The sequence below is a fragment of the Rhipicephalus sanguineus genome, chromosome 1, assembly GCF_013339695.2.
Source record: "Rhipicephalus sanguineus isolate Rsan-2018 chromosome 1, BIME_Rsan_1.4, whole genome shotgun sequence".
NCBI classification, from domain to species: domain Eukaryota; kingdom Metazoa; phylum Arthropoda; class Arachnida; order Ixodida; family Ixodidae; genus Rhipicephalus; species Rhipicephalus sanguineus.
In genome coordinates, this window is record NC_051176.1 from 193969166 (window position 1) to 193987557 (window position 18392).

At 45.2% G+C, this 18392-nt stretch overlaps 1 protein-coding gene across 1 annotated transcript; it reads left to right on the forward strand.

The window, feature by feature from the left end:
- The first annotated feature begins 6555 nt into the window (after positions 1-6555).
- LOC119404797 (cathepsin D) lies at positions 6556-17913 on the forward strand. Its single transcript, XM_037671471.2, has 5 exons — positions 6556-6671; positions 8260-8732; positions 12141-12285; positions 16486-16584; positions 17658-17913. The coding sequence occupies exons 1-5, from the start codon at positions 6663-6665 to the stop codon at positions 17820-17822; spliced, it is 891 nt and encodes a 296-aa protein (XP_037527399.1). The 5' UTR covers positions 6556-6662; the 3' UTR covers positions 17823-17913.
- The last annotated feature ends 479 nt before the right edge of the window (positions 17914-18392 follow it).

Here is an 18392-nt window from a genome sequence, read left to right on the forward strand (position 1 = left end):
ATATTAAAGGGACACTAAAGAGCAGGACGATTTTTCTCGCATTAGTAAAGTAGTCTTCCACGATACCAAAAACACCACGCTTGCTGCGAGAAGACGCTTAATAAGCGAGAAAACGCGCAAAAAGAAAATACAGGTGGCGACGCCACCTTGGAATTCCCGTACCATTTGCTGTGACGTCACATATTTTTGACGGCGCCTGCTTGGGCCTACGTAGTTCCTAATCGGTTAAATCGAAAGTACATTGTCCTCTGATGGGGCCAGAGACTTGACATAACGAGTTTGTGGAAATTTCGTCGAGCCAGTGGCGCCAAAATACGTTAAATGCTCTTTGAAATCTTTTACGTCACGAATTACAAAGTTCGGCGCGAAATTAAAAAATGAAACTTTGAACTTGGTTTTCTCTTCTAATAATAAACCAATGGTGGTGAAATAAACTACACAAGAGTTCTCCGAGCACACTTTATCAATCTATACCAATTCATTGTTTCTCTTTAGTGTCCCTTTAACTTGCTCAATTGGCCTTGCTGTGGCAGATGACAACGCTACTATATAAAGTAACGTAGCGACGCTGCATATTTCCACATTATCCTTCACAGAACACACACGTGCAATGTGTGTGTGCTCTGAGGACTTGAACCACATTCAACCCCGAATACGGTTGCAGAAAACAAAAATAACAAGAAGAGAGTCGTATTCCGTGCATCCAATCCCTATCGCACAGGCTAAATAAAAGTTGAAGTAGACGCAGTGTTACATACATACAAAGAACTTTATCGGAGTTCTGAGGGACGAGATTAGAAGAGGCCAAGAGACCTCCCCAGTCAAGCCGGTGGCTCCACCCATGTCGGCACCGGGAGATGATGACACTCGGCGACGACACGAGCCCTCTGGACGGCCTGGAGTTGATGCGTGAGATCCGGACTGCGCAGTCGCTCATTCCAGCTACGTTGTTTTTACGGCTGTCGGCAAGATATGTGGGGATGTATATGCGCCGATTTGCAGAGAAGGAACGAGCAGGTGGAATACAAAAAATGGACAGACATGCGTCTCGTAAATTCATGCAATGGCGTACTGGTATAGTATATGAAGTTCGTCTCAATCGTGGTCGCTTTCTTCGTACAGAAAGGCTGTTGTAATTATCAGAGATTAATTGATCACAAAAGGTGGTTAAGCGGAGAATCACCGTCTAATCTTTTGTTGCATTGCCGCAATTGTAAATGCACACCAAAATTCGATTATTGCACAGTTTACAGATACACAAGAACACACACAAAAAAAACGCGTCTTATTGTTGAGGCTTGGTACATCAATACATTGTAGAAATGCACCCGCGAGCCAGCTTTCGACTGCCTTGCATGAACTGGAAATTAAATGTTTAAGGAGTTATCTCTTGGTTGGGCCCGCACGTGTGCCTGATTGAGGGGTCGAACTGCCGTTCCTGAGCTCGCGCAGATAAGCTTTGTGTCTGCTTTCTTTAGCACCACACGACCTTTCAGGTAATAGTCTGCGTTTGTGTTGTCGTGTTCGCTTCTCCTGTAACCGTGTTTGCTCGCGCCACTTACTTTTGCGATGGATCCCTATACACTAGCTTAACTTTCTATCGTTCGAAATGTCCAGGAGCTTTCTCTTGCCTCTGCAAGCGAGCGCCTGGTTCCTTTTCTTTTTCATAATAAATTTATTTCTCTATGTGTCGCATTCTTCGGCTCTTGAGCCAATGGCTGTGAGGTCAGGAAACATCCACTGACCTCATCAGACAAGACAATCGTACGGCATCAGCTTCGATTGCAATGTAAACAAAACGACCTAATTGTGCACCTAATAATGTTGCTAATGAACGAAAGAAAATAAATTTTGAGGGCTCGTTTTTCTTTGTTAGACACGACCTCAATAAAAACCAACAGACGATGAAGCCAACGAAGATATAGGGGACGTCATTTGTAGTCTTTTAACTGTGTTTAGTGATTACCATATAAATGTGCAGAAATTAAAGTGAACGAAAATACAACTTGCCGCCGGCAAGGACCAGTTGCCTTTTCGTAAACTTTCTTTCCCTTTCCCCCTCCCCTTAGTGCAGGGTAGCAAACCGGATGCTACAATTCTGGTTGACCTTCCTGCCTTTCTCTCGTTTTATTATCTCTCTCTCTCTCTCGTAAACTTTAATTTCTTCACATTTATATCATAATCACCACAATAGAGTTAAGAGACTACATGTAACGTCCCCTATACCTCCCTTGGATTCACTGTCTGTTAGTTTTCATTAAAGTTGTGCCTAAAAAATATTAACGAGCCCTTAATATCCCCCTTATTTCTTTGATTCATAGCGAGGGCCTCGTTCTGGCAGACTTGATGCCTCAGGTAGCATGCGAGAGCTTATTAGCCAGCTGCCAGCTCGTAAAAAGATCACGTGCTACGTGATGCCAGCTGGCAAAAAAAAAAAAAGAGCGTTCCACAGTCGTCGTCATGGCTACGAGCCGGCGCTGACAAACACTCGTAGGTTTGCATGCAGCATAAACACCCGATAAAGTGAACGGGTGGATGACCGCCGCTGTAGCTCAGTTGGTAGAGCATCGGGCGTGTTAGCCGAAGGCTGCAGGTCCCTGCCGGGGACAAGTTGTCTTTTCGTCAACTTTAATTTGTTCACATTTATATCATAATTACTACGATAGAGTTAAAAGACTACAAATAACATCCCCTATACCTTCCTTGGCTTCATTACTTGCTGGTTTTCGTTATAACGCTGCTAGAGACTACGCATTTTTTACATTACTTGTACATCAGCGCAGGTGTATATACAGTTATATAAGTAAGAGCATTTGAACATGAGGCGTTAAAAAAATGAGACATGCCAGTCAAATTTCTGCCGAAGGTCGCATGAATTCAACTGCGTGCTACTGTGGGGGTCACTTCCTGCTCATCGCCTCCTTTTAGAGCTGCGTCTAAACACCGACGGGGGGGGGGGGGGGGGGGGGGCATTTTCGGCTTTTATTGAGGTATATACAACTTACTTGATACTTCAAACAAAACACGCGTAAAACAAGTACTGCCGGCGAAATGCAAAGCTCTCTCTACAAACTATCTGAGCTCAGTTGGTCTGACTAAGCTCAGCGATAAGACGTTGCTGCGATGCACCACACCGCACGTGGCGTGAAGGCTTCGCTCGGCGGAAAACTGCACAGCAGCGTCAGTCTCCATCTATACGGCCCAGAGAACGGCAGTGCCAGGATGACGAGCTCCGCGTTGGCAATCATCGCTGTGTGGTCCCTGATCGGCACTGTCCTCGTGCCAGTTCAGGTAACTTGCGATATCTCGCTCTCGCTCAAAGTGGCATGGCAAAAAATAAAAACACAAGAAATTGTGACCCCCGGTATGCGAGAAACAATATCGACTTTCTTCAACCTTCCTGATGGCGGCATGCTTTTAAGCTTTTCAAGTTGCACCATTTTATCGTCTATTCGGGTAATGAAACGCATGAGCACCGCTCATAAAAAAATTACAGGATCAAATACCTTTCACGCAACTTGCTCGCTATTGCAGAATCTGAATTCTACATACTAAAACTAATCCAGTACGTGCGATTCTCGGTGACTCGCGTTTGGAAGACACTGTAGTGGAATGAACGCCGCAGAATAAATGACCAACATCACTTTTTTTTTTTCGGACGGATTTGTTTTACCCAATAGATAAATAGCACCTAAAAACGACAGAAAGCTGAGCTAGTTGGTAATAATTCACCATACAAGGAAGCAAGGCGTGCGAACACGGAACAAGCGAACAACACAAACCAGCGCTTGTGTTGTCTTGCTCTTTTCCTCTCTTCCTTGTTGGCACACATTACCTTCTTTTATGATATATAGCACACCTTCGTTGTTACTACAATGATAGGCCAAACGGCGCTTCGGTCAGTAAGGACTTGATTGCGTGGAATCGGAAAATATAGCACCTGAAATCCCGTTAAAATGAGAGCAGCATTCTGGGCCAGTTGGTAATCAATTACTTAACTCATCATCATCAGCAGCAGCCTGACCTTCCGCATGAATACACCAGAATACACCATTACTTAAGTACGATTGCGTAAAAAGAGAGAGAGAGACAGGGACAACAGAGAAGAAGATGCACCCAGCGCAAACTTTCAACAAAATTCATTGTACCACTGAACGCCTTTATATATTGCAACCCGTTAAAATACGCACTAGCCGCCTCAACGATAAGGCAAGTGGACAGCTATAAATATGTAGGTGGAAAATTCACTGATAACCTTTCTGGAATTTACTTACTAAGAGTATTCGTTCCTCCACTCACCGTAAACTAAGACACAAGCTCAGGAATTCGCCTGCCAGCATTATATTACTAAGTTATGTGACATTTATTGGACCCCAAAAGAGGGTAGCGCCAGGCAAGTGAGACAGAGGGAGCTCGTTATTGAACAACAGAGTATTCTTCCGGCGTATATAAAGGCGCCTGCACGCTACTCTCTATAGGTTAAGGGGATTGAGGACTGGGAAGGCCTTAGGAGCAGGAAGGCAGGAGGAGGGGGAAGGGGGAGGGGGAGGACGACAAGTGAGTTTCCTCGGGGAAAGGGGGGCCCGCGTGAACCCAAACTACAGTATGCTTGCGTGTTACATGAGATTCCACGCACTAACCTTAACATTAAAGGTACTGAGGGCATGCAGAGCGGGGTTATTCGTTTTATTTGTCGAGGTCTAAGCGCACCGATTTTCTCGCACAGCTAATGACGGTAAATAATATCCTCTCCTAGAAACACGGAGGCAGGTGCTTCGCCTGAGTATTCTACAATACGTAATTTGTCCCATATTATCGCTAGAATCCGCCTTATATGCAATTCCTTTGTACCCAAGGCGTACATGTCACGATCAAACAAGTGCATTCACCCAAATACTTACAAATTTTATTTCTTCCCTCGAGCAGTATCAGAGCAAAACTCTAAACACATAGCGTGTTAACTAACTTTCCTAATGAAGTGCGCTGCCCATGTGCCTGTATGATTGTTTGCATATTTTGTAATGTTTGACTAGCATTTTTTTTTCTGTTTTATTTGCCTCGTTTGCTATATGAGTGACCTTTCTGCAAGTACCTTATTGTGGTCTGCAGTATATTATAAATAAAGGACTGCAAAACTGCCCAAGAGGCATACCATTTCTGAATGACAGTCGCTACTTTTGGTCACGAATATCATTGCAATGACACGCACATCACGTCAAGCAATCCGGCTATTTATACTTTCACGTTTTCAACAATAGTGCGCTTGCCTCCCGCTCTACTAACTGCTTTTCTACAGTTGAACATTTAAAGAAGGTCAAGGTTGCGCCCGGGTCGTCATCAAGATGAAGGTGGACCTCCGTCTCAATACTTCACATTGGTGTTCTTGTATGTAGGCTAGTTCCCGTGCGTAGCAAAACAAGACGCACCATTACCGAGGTGGTCGAGTTACTATAGCCTTGTGCTGACGAGTACATGAGGTCGCGGGATCGCCTGGTTACAGCGATCACATTCAGAATGTGAGAATGTTATTTGTACGTTCCCCGACAGCTGCCAGAGAGTATCAGACAGCACGTACGGACATATATCGGGCGTACCTGCCAACGACAAGCGCTATGCAACGAAGACAGAAGGTAGTATGCAGGAAAGTAATGGTTTCGATACCATGCCACGTGGTGAAATCGCGGTAACCATTGTTTCATCAAGAAACTCTAGGAATACGTACCTTATATGAAAAGAAAGCTATCTGAACTCAAAATTATCGGCATCACCTTCTGAGTAAATATTTCATATTCATTTGCAGGGTGCCCCTAATGTTGGTCGAATCCAACTGGACTTCTTCGTTTGGCAGAGCGAATACACCGATTCATGAACGTCTGGAAAATCATATGGACGTGAGTGAAATGTCAAGGATTCCTCTTGCAATCTACCATACGCAACGCCGCGAACTTCGCGTTCCCAAAACATTTACCAGGATCCTGCTTCCTGTGGCGTTGTCATCAGCACGTGCCAGCAAGAGTAAAACCATAGCACACTACATATGAGAGTCCTAACATGGTTTGAAGGCTAACTCCAGCGCCAAGTTCTCTCTAGTAGCTTTTGAAAGAAACGCTATGGCTTTAACAGCGCTTCAACACATGATGACCCTATAACGATCCCAAATGTGGTTATGCCAGTCATGCAGGCAGCGGGCATCCGCAATATGAGGCTATACAAACTCATAAACACATTGCGCAACCCGCACATATGCCTTCAGTATATAGTATATTAAATGTGTCCTTTCAGTTGCAAAAGTGCAAACTGACATTGCTATCACCAGCTAAGCGGATGAGAAATGTGGGGATCCTTATAACGCACTGCACCTTTCGATTCGAGCTTATAATGTGTCATTGGCAGCGACATAACTCTTTCAGGTCCCGTGCTGCGAATAATTTTGTGCTTTGATTTCTAATGTACATGCCGAGTGCATGTGTAAGAAAAGAACACAATATTTGACTTCGGTAGCTTCTCCCGCATTAGGAGTGTCATTTAGTATAACTCGTGACGTTTGATACGCAGATGGACTACAGTAGGCGAAGTGAAGCTGGGTACACCGGGTCAAACATTCCGCATTATTTTCGACACGGGATCCGCTGACTTCTGGGTGCCATCTATTCAGTGTACGGATGGCTGCTGTGAGTATACTAAATAACGCAAGATTTTCTGCTATAAACATATAACTAAAAAAAGGAACTCTCTTGGAACAACTTCGCCTTTGTTCTTGAAATGAAGCGTGGATGGCTAAACTTTCTAATCAAATAAAATATGAATATTCGAGAAAGAACAACATTCGAAGATAATCTTCAATTGCGAATATTTTCTCATTTCGTAAAGAAAATAAGATATGATGGCCGAGGAGGAGCAAAGGAAAAAACGGAAGGACAGGGAGGTTAGCCAGTTCTCAGACCGGCTGGCTACCCTGTTCTGGGGAAAGGAGTAATAAAAGATGATAGAAATGAGATGTTACAAAAAAAAAGGAGAGAGAAAAAAAGATCAATAATACGATAAACGACACTTCTTAAGGCCTGTCTCTGAGACAAGTTGTCCGCAAAAAGCGCAACAACGCTCTCAAAGCTTTCCGTGCCGAGGACGGTTTCGGCCAGTGTCCTAAGACCTTTTCCTTCCGACAATGGGCGATTGTCAAGTCTATCTAACACTTCTGCCAGTTCTTTTCTTGGTGCACTGAAACAAGGACACTCACAGAGAAGATGGACGAATTCTCTCCTCGCAGCTACAGTTATCACATGTCGGGCTGCTGGCCATTCCGATTCGAAATGAATTGACACTCGCACAGCGGAACTCGACGGAATTTACCAACGCCCGTCTTCACAACTTGGACCCGAATCTACAGCTCCGTCTTCCGTCGGGAATAACTAGAGCTGAGGAGACGCTCCTGGGCCGCCTCTGGCTCGGGGTGGCCTTCACGGATATGAAGGCTGTATCCTGTTTTGTAAATAGGAAAACTTCTTGATAATTCGGTACATGTGATCCCGCTCACAAGTGGATGCGCGTTCAACGAAGAAGACGCAAATGAGAAACTGAAAGGCGAATATTCGTAGGGTATACAACATGACAACGTCAGTGATGAACAAAGGAATAGCGCGTCACTAGATGTACTTCGAACGTTACGTTTGTTGATGAAGCTAAGAAACTACAGCATATCTTTCTGAAGTATTGGCCAAATAAAGAAATGTATTTGCGTAAACTGAGGCGTCAAATGTGTAGGCTGTGTAACAGCGGCACATCGTTACTGAACGACAGGAAATTATGGAGCAACAGGTATTTAATCCATGCGTTCACTCGGGAACTGGTTCGTCTGCGTAACAGTCCGCAGCTATTGTGCAGAAGAATCATTTTGACCTGTGACCAGATAAGTATTCACCTTTCTAATATTGAACAGAAATGGATATTCGAAGATTTCAAAGTAGTGAAATTCTGAACCGTCTGCGAATAGCGCCGACGGTTTGATTCTCATTTAAAGTTTCCGATACTTCACACTAATATTTATTCGTATTTGGTGTTACCTCTTACCTGTACTTATCTCGTTAGGGGCGTCTTACGTAATACCCGTGAATTGGCGAGTAAGTATACACATTGGGCAAAACAACATGTGCCACACGTGCCTTATCTTGCCTTAGTGCTGGGTCGCTTCTGCGCGTTATTTCTTTTTGCCCGCGGCGAGCTTCACTTGACGACTACATATACCATCTGCGGCAACCGCAGACGATCGCAGGAGGTACGACCCTTCGCACTCCAGCTCGCACATTCCGGACGGCAAGCAGGTGTCCATTCAGTACGGCAGCGGCGAGGTACGCGGCGTGCTCGGCTCCGACACGTTGCACCTGGGCGATGGTGTGGTGCCCGCACAGCCATTCGCCGAAATCACGCACGCGTCGCAAGGTATCTTTCGGCCCGAACCAGTTCGACGGAGCGATAGCGCGGGACGTTCCCTTCGACGGCATCATCGGGCTCGCCTACCCTAAGGTGTCGTCGCTAAAGGTGAAGCCGGTGTTCGACGCTATCATGGAGAAGAAGCTGGTGCCCCAGTCCGTCTTCTCCTTCTACCTGGGAAGAAGCTCCGACGCCAGACCTGCCGGCGAACTTGTACTCGGAGGCATCAACCACGAACGCTTCAAGGGCAGCATGCATTACGTGTCGGTCAGCAAGAAACGCCACTGGGAATTTCAGATGGACCGGTAAGCGGTAGTATATACGTGTCGCTAACTTGCACGTTCCATTTTCGTCGTCCCATTCCAGGACTAACCAGGAACACAGTAGGTAAGGAAGGCACGCGCTGACTTCCAACTGAAAATTTATTTCGGAAAGCACGCGTATATAAGTACGGACACATAAGCAAAACTGCGCAACTGCAAAAAAGAGCAGACAGTCGCGAGAAAAGAGAGAGAGAGAGAGAGACAGTATCCCGGAGATATCTGCGCAGAAAACAGGTAATCAAGTTCCTTGGGTGAGAGGCTGATTCGCTCGACTGTTTGTTGTTTTTCGCAGCTGCGCAGTTTTGCTTATGTGCATGTCTGTACTTATATACGTGTGCTTTCTTAAATAAATTTTCAGTTGGAAGTCAGCGCTTGTCTGTGTCCCCTCGCTTGTCCTTCGTTCACTTTTCGCGCTCTCGATATCTTGTGCAATGGAGTACCAACTAGCCCAAATCTTCACATCAATAGTAAGAAAGGTGTAACAGTATCAGAAAATTGCACACACCGTAAAATCGAAGAACTAGGGACCGTTCACTATACAAAGTGCAACCGCGCAGCCCTTCTTTGATTTCACCGGCTGAGAGGGAAATAATAACAGCTTTCAGTTTTACTTACGCCTCTACCCAGTTGTCAGACAAGGCGCAACAGACAATAGGTATGTCACAACGGGCAGGTGCTCTGCGCCGATTCTCAAGCCGGGTGTTGAATGCGCAATATGAACTGAGATTAAAATTAACAGGCGGATACGTCGAAACACGGGCATGCTAGAATAATTCTACTGACTGGAATTGTTTGTGAATACGACGGTCACTAAGTTTCCAATAAAGAATGCCTGCTTACTGAAGTCATTAAAAAATCCACTCTTCTGTTTTAGTTGATTAGGTGACTAATGGTGACAATTATGATAACACTTTATGTCCCCCTGGTTGCCTAACTTTGTACAGAGGTAGATTTCACGAAGCTCTCCGACAAACCCGAAAAGCTTTCTTGTGGTCACCCAGAAATGCACAATATGTGGAGAAGATCAGGCGGAATAACTTAAATGTGACGTGAACAGACAAGCGACAGCTCAAAAGAATGTGCAAGAAGTTTGTCATTTGGGATCTTTCAGGTGTTGAGACGTCCATGAAGGGACATAATTAATGGTTTACTTGAAATAATGATAACCACAGTCTCAAGCATGGTCACAACGCATGCAGCCATTATTTTTTTCAACCAACGCGTTTACACTTTTTTACACTGCTTTAAAACGATAAGCCTCAGTAAGCCTGTCATGTATGTCTCGACCATTTCTTTTTTTGTAAGAAAGTTTGACATAACGCTGCAAAAGGACTCCATTCACTAGACCGCAGCGTTGGCCCGACGGGTAAGGCTCCCGGCTCGTCTACCGGGAGATGAGCGGTTCAAGTTTACCATTGGACACCGATCAATTTATGAGATGTACACAAGCAACCTCCTGACCAGGCCGCAGACTTTTAAGCGGTGCTTGCAAGAGGTTTCGCACGGGGCTCTACATATTGCTTTGCAAGAACTAATACAAACGGGCACCCCAATTTTCGAGCACCGAAACCGGGCTTGTCTCGTTTCTCTCCCCCCCCCCCTCCCTTTCTTTTTTACAGCACGCAACTTCGTTAAAAAAGTGAAAAACAAAACAAAATGCACACAAGGAAAACCTCAGACGTTTCGAAAAATGTGACTATTTTAAGCGCATGCGTGACGCTGTGATCTTGAGAGTAGAAAATTTTTCCTTTCTCAGTTTTTTTTTAAACTTTGTATACGGCACACGAATGGCGACCAGAATTTAAGTGAAGCAATCTCAACTAAGCTGAACAGAATTACAACACGAAACCTCGCACAAGTACAACTGCTGAAAAGGGGCGTTTTCTACATTTCAATTTAGCCTATATAGAAATTATTTTAACTTGCACTGTCTGCCGTGCGTGCTTCGCATGATCTCAAATGCACAGTAAAGTATACTCAGTCTCTCGTCTGCACTGCTTTTCATTTACACACAGAACGGCGAAAACTTGACAAATTTTTGGCGGACAATACAGGAAGACAGAAACGATCATCTCTGATTTTTCTACAATCTTCAAAAGTCCATCTCCCAGCATCGGCAATCTGGATCTGAATTCATGAAGTTTCTCGCACGTTTCTTTTTTCTTTTGTCTATTCGTAAGATGGTTTTGTGAATACGAGCGGGCATTGGTCTTCTACAAAACACCTTACGCAAGTTTTATTTTGAGTAAAATAAAAACAGCATCACAACCTACTACAGAACCCATATTCATATTTTTCTTATGAAATGAAAGACTTCTGTTTCCGTTTCAGTCATTCTTCTGTATTATTACACTATATATTGCACAGGTATGAGACTCGCCGCTGAAACCATGGCGCAAATTCTATGTCTACACAATTTTTGAAGTTTTGATTTTGTTTCAGTCCCTTAAAATCACCTCAAACAAGACTTTCATCAGCACATATATTTGTATACTGCTATTTAGAGGACGTCGTCCACTGTACCTGAACATTAAAGTCATATCCTTCAAAAGAACTGTAGAAAACGTGGTAGAGTTGTGATCTGGGTCAGTTGGCACATATTCTTGAGGATTGGAAGCTGCCAAAAGACGAAGCACAGGGGGGAGAAGTGGCACACACGACGATTGGGCTAACAATCGTGCTTTACTGAAACCTCCATCATCTCCCAGGAAAACAAGGCGGGCATGCGAAGCTCAAAGCATAACAAACACCAAACAACATTGGTATAGAGAGATACATCAAGTGGCTATCGCCAGTGTGACAGGAAGCTTAGTCTCTCCTGTATCAGTGAGACAGGAGGGGCGCTGATGCAATTATCGCCTTGCATGCTGATGAGACAGACTTCGAGAACTGTCCTCTGTGCGTCGTCTTTTGGCTGGTTCCACTCCTCAATAAGTGTAGGAAGCGCTACATAGTCACAAGAAATTAGAGATTTTTTTTTTTTTGAGAGCGTGACTTGTCCTCGCCTGAGAGGCACTTCCCGCCTTTTCTCTCTATTTCCTTTACAGGAAACCATGTGGGGACGGGGGGGGGGGGGGGGATTGTTGGTTTGTTAGCCCCAAGGGCCGAGATTCGTGCTCTTCCGCCCCCAACTGCACCTTATAGTAGATAAACTATAGGCCTGGATTTCACAATATCCGCAACAAAGGTGAAAAAAGCGCGTAAAGCGTACTTGGTTCTGCGCGCCCCTCCTCCCCACTCCCTCTAAAAAGCACACACGCGCGCGGCTTCGGAAAATACACATTAGGACCCTTTTCTCTGTCTATCATCCTTTTTTGTGCGCGCTTTGTATGCGCGCGAACAAGTAACACGGTTATGCGTTGACTGAATTACCTCTGTTTCTGCCCCAAGGGTTCAAGCTGGAAGTGACAAACGCTTCTGTGTCGGCGGCTGCTGGACAGTGGTCGACTCGGGATCTTCGCTCATCGAAGGGCCCCAAGAGGAAATCGACAGGATTAACAAAGTTATTGGTGCCCAGAAGACAGAGCACGAGAGGGTGCGTACAACTGTCCCCGGACACATATATATACATAAGCATCCCTGCTCGGATGCTTGGGTCGCACTCCCTCCCTTGAGGTCATTCTCTGCCCTCCTTGCTATATAAGCAGTATCTTACTCTTGAACTGTGCACTACGCCTGCAACATTTATATGTTTATAAGAAGTTCACGCAGAAATTTAGTGTTGAATATATGTGTTTATGTCGATGTCATTTGAATGCTAGCATGTATACAATGACACTTTGTTATAATTTTGTTTAGGATCTCGCCTGTGAAGAATGACTCGGTGAACATGTGGGATCTCGTGCACATGTCACAGGCCCGACTTGTACAACAAACCATCTCATGCACATGTACCAAGAATTCTTACGTCGGTTTCTGGCCGGCAGCCATTTTCGGACAAATACGAAGTTGTTACTTGATATATCAGAAGTCATCGGCTGCAGCTACATATTTACTCGGACTGTTTGCTTGTTCGATTGGTGCTCTCGTAGCGCTTCCCGCATGCGTGCCCGTCGTGCTGTGTTATACAGAGTGTTCTTTTTTTTTTTAGACAATACAGATTTTTTATAAACGAGGGGATACTTTTACGACGAGGGGGATATACTTTGCCGCAGCTAAAGTGACACTGAAATGAGTAATCAACAACAGCTCGTTAATAATTTTTTTCAGTTATTGACTTGAGGGCAGTTGTTCATATTGGAAAGTTGTAGTTCGTGACAATTTATTGCATACCCATTTTTTTAGAAATCACAAAACTTGCACGTAATTCGAGATATTCATAATGGAATTTTAATGGCGACGTCGAAATTGACTGCGTCCGGCTCGCAGGAAACGCGGCCACTCTGTTACGTCAGACCGAAAGTTCCCGTGACAAGAAAGTGGCGAAATTTGAAGCAAGGCGCATCGAAGCAGGATCTGATCGGGGAAAACAGCGAGTAGCCCGAATTACACAAGTAGACCTCTTATTCTTTGTGTGCGATGTGTGGTGCTTATCTGTTTCTTTCTTAAACTATAAGCAAGTACAAAGCAACTCGTTCGCTCTTCTGCAAAAAGAAGCGCCGCAGCGGATGTGCCGGAGTTTGGCGCTGTACCGAGAAAGAAAAGGCTATATTGCGGTTTTCTTGAGCACAGCTAGAAACAACAAGCCCCAAACAACAAACGCCCCAAACGCAACAATAAGTGCCAAACAACAAACGCAATGGAAAGGCGATCCGCTGGTGCAAGTGAGATGACTTGGCGCTTTCCACGGCAATATACTGCCACGGCGCACCTTGATTCGAATTTCGTCACAGAGCGGCCGCGCCTCCTGCGCGCCGGGTGCCATTAAAATTCGGGGTGCTATTCTGGACAGTTTCAAATTCCGGCATATTGTAAAATTTCATAATGGTAGCATTTTAAGCCAATCAGAGCGGCCGTAGCAGCCCTCTGGACCAATCAGGGTTGACCAATGGCGGAATTTGACAATGTCCAGAATAGCACCCTCGATGATGAATATCTCGAATCGCATGCAATTTTTGTGATTTCTAAATAATAGGTATGCACTAGAAGAGAAACTTGGGCTAGTTGGTGGTTCATCACAGTGGCGTAGGCAGAACTTTTTTTCGGGGGAGGGGGGGGGGTGATTGTGTTACAGGATTATGTTACAAGACACAACAAACCAAACATGTAAGCGCACATCTACCGTCAACCACTGCACGAACAACATTGCGATTTAAAATTCCTTCATAGCAAGCAGGAGTTCTACCCTAGCCAATCATGAAGGAACACATTCTTTTGTTTTTTATACCTCGATAAACCGGGCCATACTTTCTTTAAAATACTGTCTTGCTGGTCCTCTATCCGGGTCACAGTAAACTCCAGCCATTCGTGAGCGCCATATACTGTGCAAGCCGATCATCATGATTACGAGTAGGTCAAATGGTAATCCGTCCTCAATGTCTATTCCTAAGTACCTAATTCCATGAGGATCTAACGGAAATCCTTTTTTTATTCTCCTCTGCAACACGTCCCAAAAGTACACCCCCTCCCAACAGTGCAGAAAGACGTGGTCAATTGTTTCAGGTTGGTTACAGATAAAGCAGTCGGAGCCCCATGGCATATAGAAACCTCGCTCCTCTAAAAAGGTTCTTACTGGTAGTGTTCATGTGTGTAATTTAAGAGAGAAAGATTTTGCATTTGTAGCTGCTTCCATTTTTTTTAACTCGCTTAAGTACATTCTGACCCTTGCCTGCAGTATATAGCGCTCTCTACATTGGGATGGGCAAGAGAATGTCACGTACATCCTTGTAAGGCTTTTTCTTTCCAACAGAAAACAGGTAGTCCAGCGTGGCTCTGTACACTTTGTAGGCAAGTGTACAGAGCCACGCTGGGGCTCGAAACTCATTTGCAAAAAGGTACTATACAAGCGCCATGTCGGGCAAGGAATCGCGTTAACCTATGTAATAAAGCATGGCAGAAGAGTAAAAGAACAACCGGCAATCGCACAATGCTAATTGCGCAACGAGTGCGTGGTTTAATGCTTCCCACACACTGCGAATTGCTCAGCCATAATTCTTCATCGTCATCAGCCACATGCAGCATCAACAAAGCGTGCATAATACCTTGCAGATGTGTAGCGGGTACCTTACTTATCGGCAGAAAGACAAATAATGGCGTAGTGGGTGCTGTCCTACTTCACAAAAATTGATTTATGGCGTAGTCGATACCTTGCGGAAAGCCAAAACTTCAGACGCAGTTGGCCTTGCCCCAACACGAAGCTGCGCTCAGAATTCGCATTAGGCAATATTGTAATCGTCGGGGAATTTTGTTTCCACTCTAATCCATTAGTTTCTTACGCCACTACATAAAGGGTGCCAGGGGTTCCACTGTAATGCTTCAAAATGCTTCAATACACATTAGTTCGTACTCTGGTCCCTAGAGGACACTAGAGGTTTTCTGCGTACATATGGAATGCCCTAGCCATGTACAACTTTGCTGTAATGAAAAAAACAATGGCGAAACTTGCACTGAGTCGCGCAAGGCTTGAAATAGCGAAGCAGTACGATTCTGAAGTCTAATCTGGTTACTTGTAGATTTGTTGTTAGGCTTTAGCTAGGTGATGCTAGGTTGTTTCTAGGTTGCTTCTCAGCAGGACACGACACGGATGTCCAAACTCCAGAGACAGAAACTCGCGCTGAAACCGAGCGTTCGCACCTGCGGGCACGTCGTCCTTCGCGTAGGGCTTCCATCGCTTCGGGGTCTTCTCGCAGCCTCCATTGCCTTTCCCGTTTCCTAGTACTCTCGCCTTGTACCGCCGAAGCACTCTGTACAGATGCGTCCGCGAAGCTGAGGCGTGCGGCCACTGAGTTTATCACTGGGTTAATACCGACGGTTTAATAAAGATTTTCTCAATTACTGGTCCCGTCTGTCTAGAAAACTTAATTGGTGTTTGCCGCCCGTCTGTTCCCTTCTCCATTTCTAGTGGACCAGCGGTGAGTAGTGGGATTTGCCCAATTTCTGTGGCACATACCCGTTGATGATGATGATAGTTTTTTGTACACATTTGTACACACCAAAGTTTTTACGGCTGGCTTAAACAGCTTCGCTGTTAAAAGCTTCACTTTATTCCTCCGCTTGCTTATTGTGTGCAACTGGCACGAATTAATTCCTTCATTTAGGGGCGTCTCTTCGGTGCCGCTGGGGAATTCTAGGTGCGCCCCTGAAGAATACAACTACGTACCCTTTCTTTCGTTTATTCAAACGGCTGAACCCATGTAATGCAGTCGTGGAGTTGCACGTGCCAAAACCACGATATGATTATGAGGCGCGCTATAGTAGGGCAGTCCGGATTAATTCTGACCATCTAGGGTCCTTTAGCGCGTACCTATATACGTATAAGTACGCGGGTGTTCTTGCATTTCACCATCACCGAAATTCGGTCGCCAGGGCCGGAAATCGAACACTCGTCCCCGATCACAGCAGCGCGGCACCTTGCCCTGTCCGAATAAGGAAAGCAATGTAAAGAGAAACAAGCAAACAAAACATCAAGTCTGTTCAAAGCAAATCAATTTTAACCTCTATAGATGGCATTTAGTGCAGAAAAATTGGGGAATAAGCACCATGACGTGTCGAGAAGCTAACTGATATATGTTTGAACGGGACATGTTTAAAATGTCAATATTACATTTCTATGTTCATTTCTTGTAAAATGCCACAGTATCTCGTCGACTGCAAGAAAGTTAGCAAGTTGCCGAAGCTCATCTTCACCATTGGCGGCAGGCAACACACGCTCAAGGGAGTCGACTACATAGTTAAGGTAAGATGAAAGCTCTTTCTGTGGACTGAATTGCCATGTTATTCGAGCAGCATGAGAAGGAATGGAGGACGCAGTCAAAACTAAGGAAACTAATGAAGCGCGATGCTTAGTAGCGGTCTCTCGAAAGCCAAGGCGAAAACTATTATTTTCGCATAGTTTCTAATCTTTCGTCCCCAGTTTTAACGGTAAAAAATTCAATGGTGCTGCCAACGTTTTATTGCGATAGCAATTATATGGACAGTCTCGACGGGTTTTTGCCGTCGCCGTTGCCGTCACCGTCATGTCCTTCCGGTATGAAGTCCAAATTGATAAGATCCCCCGCGCATTGTTGTTCTACCGCGGGTAAAAGCGCGCGAGCGGGGGCGACGAACGCGGCCGAAGCAGAGATCAAACGAGCCGGCCCGTTTCCGTCGCTCGGAGGGTGCATGCGATAACATCACCCCGCTCGGGAGGCCTGCCGTCGACGCAGACAGGAAACGCCCCGCCTGTCTTTAACGACCATGAAAAAAGACGCGGGGGGGGGGGGTGTTGTTGCGCGAGTAGCCACTACATTGAACTTTGGATCTAAGGGCGCGGTCGCGATCGCTGGCGCGCGCGCGCGCTATCTCGAAAGCCATCACAGCGGGCGGCTCGTATACCCTTCTGCGTGCTGCGCTCTCAACGTGAAGTGACTATGCGGAGAGCATCTCTCCCTGGAGCGGCCGTATTCTCTTACACCAGCGTTTTGTAGTTGCGCGAGATCGGATACAAAACAGTTAGCTGCCAGGCTCACTTCGTGTAGCACTACAATGTGTTGCTATCGCATTCATTGCTTCGCCCTTGCGGTGAAACTGTGACTTTTTTAGTGCAAGTTTGATTTCCTGTAATTCTAACACTCTTCGGTGGTTTTTCTCGGTTTTTGTTCTGACTTTCTTTCTCTCACAAGCTCACCGCGCGTTGAGCACCACATCGTCATCATCAAATGGTAAATAGTGTAAAATAAGCAGAATAGAAAGCTCATTTACCCACTGCATGTATGCACTATCGTTTTGCACATTACATATATAATTACGATCCTTCTTTTCAAAATGCAGCTGCAAACATCCAACAACAAGGTGCGATGCTACGCCGGCTTTGGAACTACTGACGACTATGGAACGAAGAAGCCTTTGTGGATCCTGGGCCAAGTTTTCATGCGGAAGTTCTACACAGTCTTTGACCGAAATGCCGACAGGATAGGCTTCGCTGAAGCGCGCTAGTGGCATGTGTGCGCGCCCCATGTTGTTCTTGAGAGCTACGGTGCAGTGAGATGGCGAAAGCAAAACTACAATAAAGTGGAATATTCTGATGGCGTGCTCTAGGTTTCCGACTATGTGAATGTGTTGGGAAGCCTTACAACTACCCTTTAAGGAAAGCTAAAGACGAACGCAGAGTTTATGCTGATGCCAGTTTTGTTTGAACAATCTTATTCCTGATATTTTTTTCTCGTTCTTTAACATAAAACAGGAAATAAAGGCCCTAGAAACCACGAGCGCATGTAAGTCAGGACGTGAAATCCGTGCATATATAGGATACTGAAATTATTGACACTCTGGAGTGACATGCATCAGAGATTTCAAAGTATTTTATTGCAGTCGGGCAGTCGTGGCGCAGTAAGCATTCACAAACTTTCTTGCGTTCAGTATTTGGCCCCGTTAATATGCAATGAAGGATTCGAGTAATTTATTTCAACTAATTAATCAATTAAACATTACACGCTATCTAAAGTTTTACGGAAGACAGTTCATGGAAGAAAAACCGCCAGAAAGGCCTCCGGAAAGAAAATATTC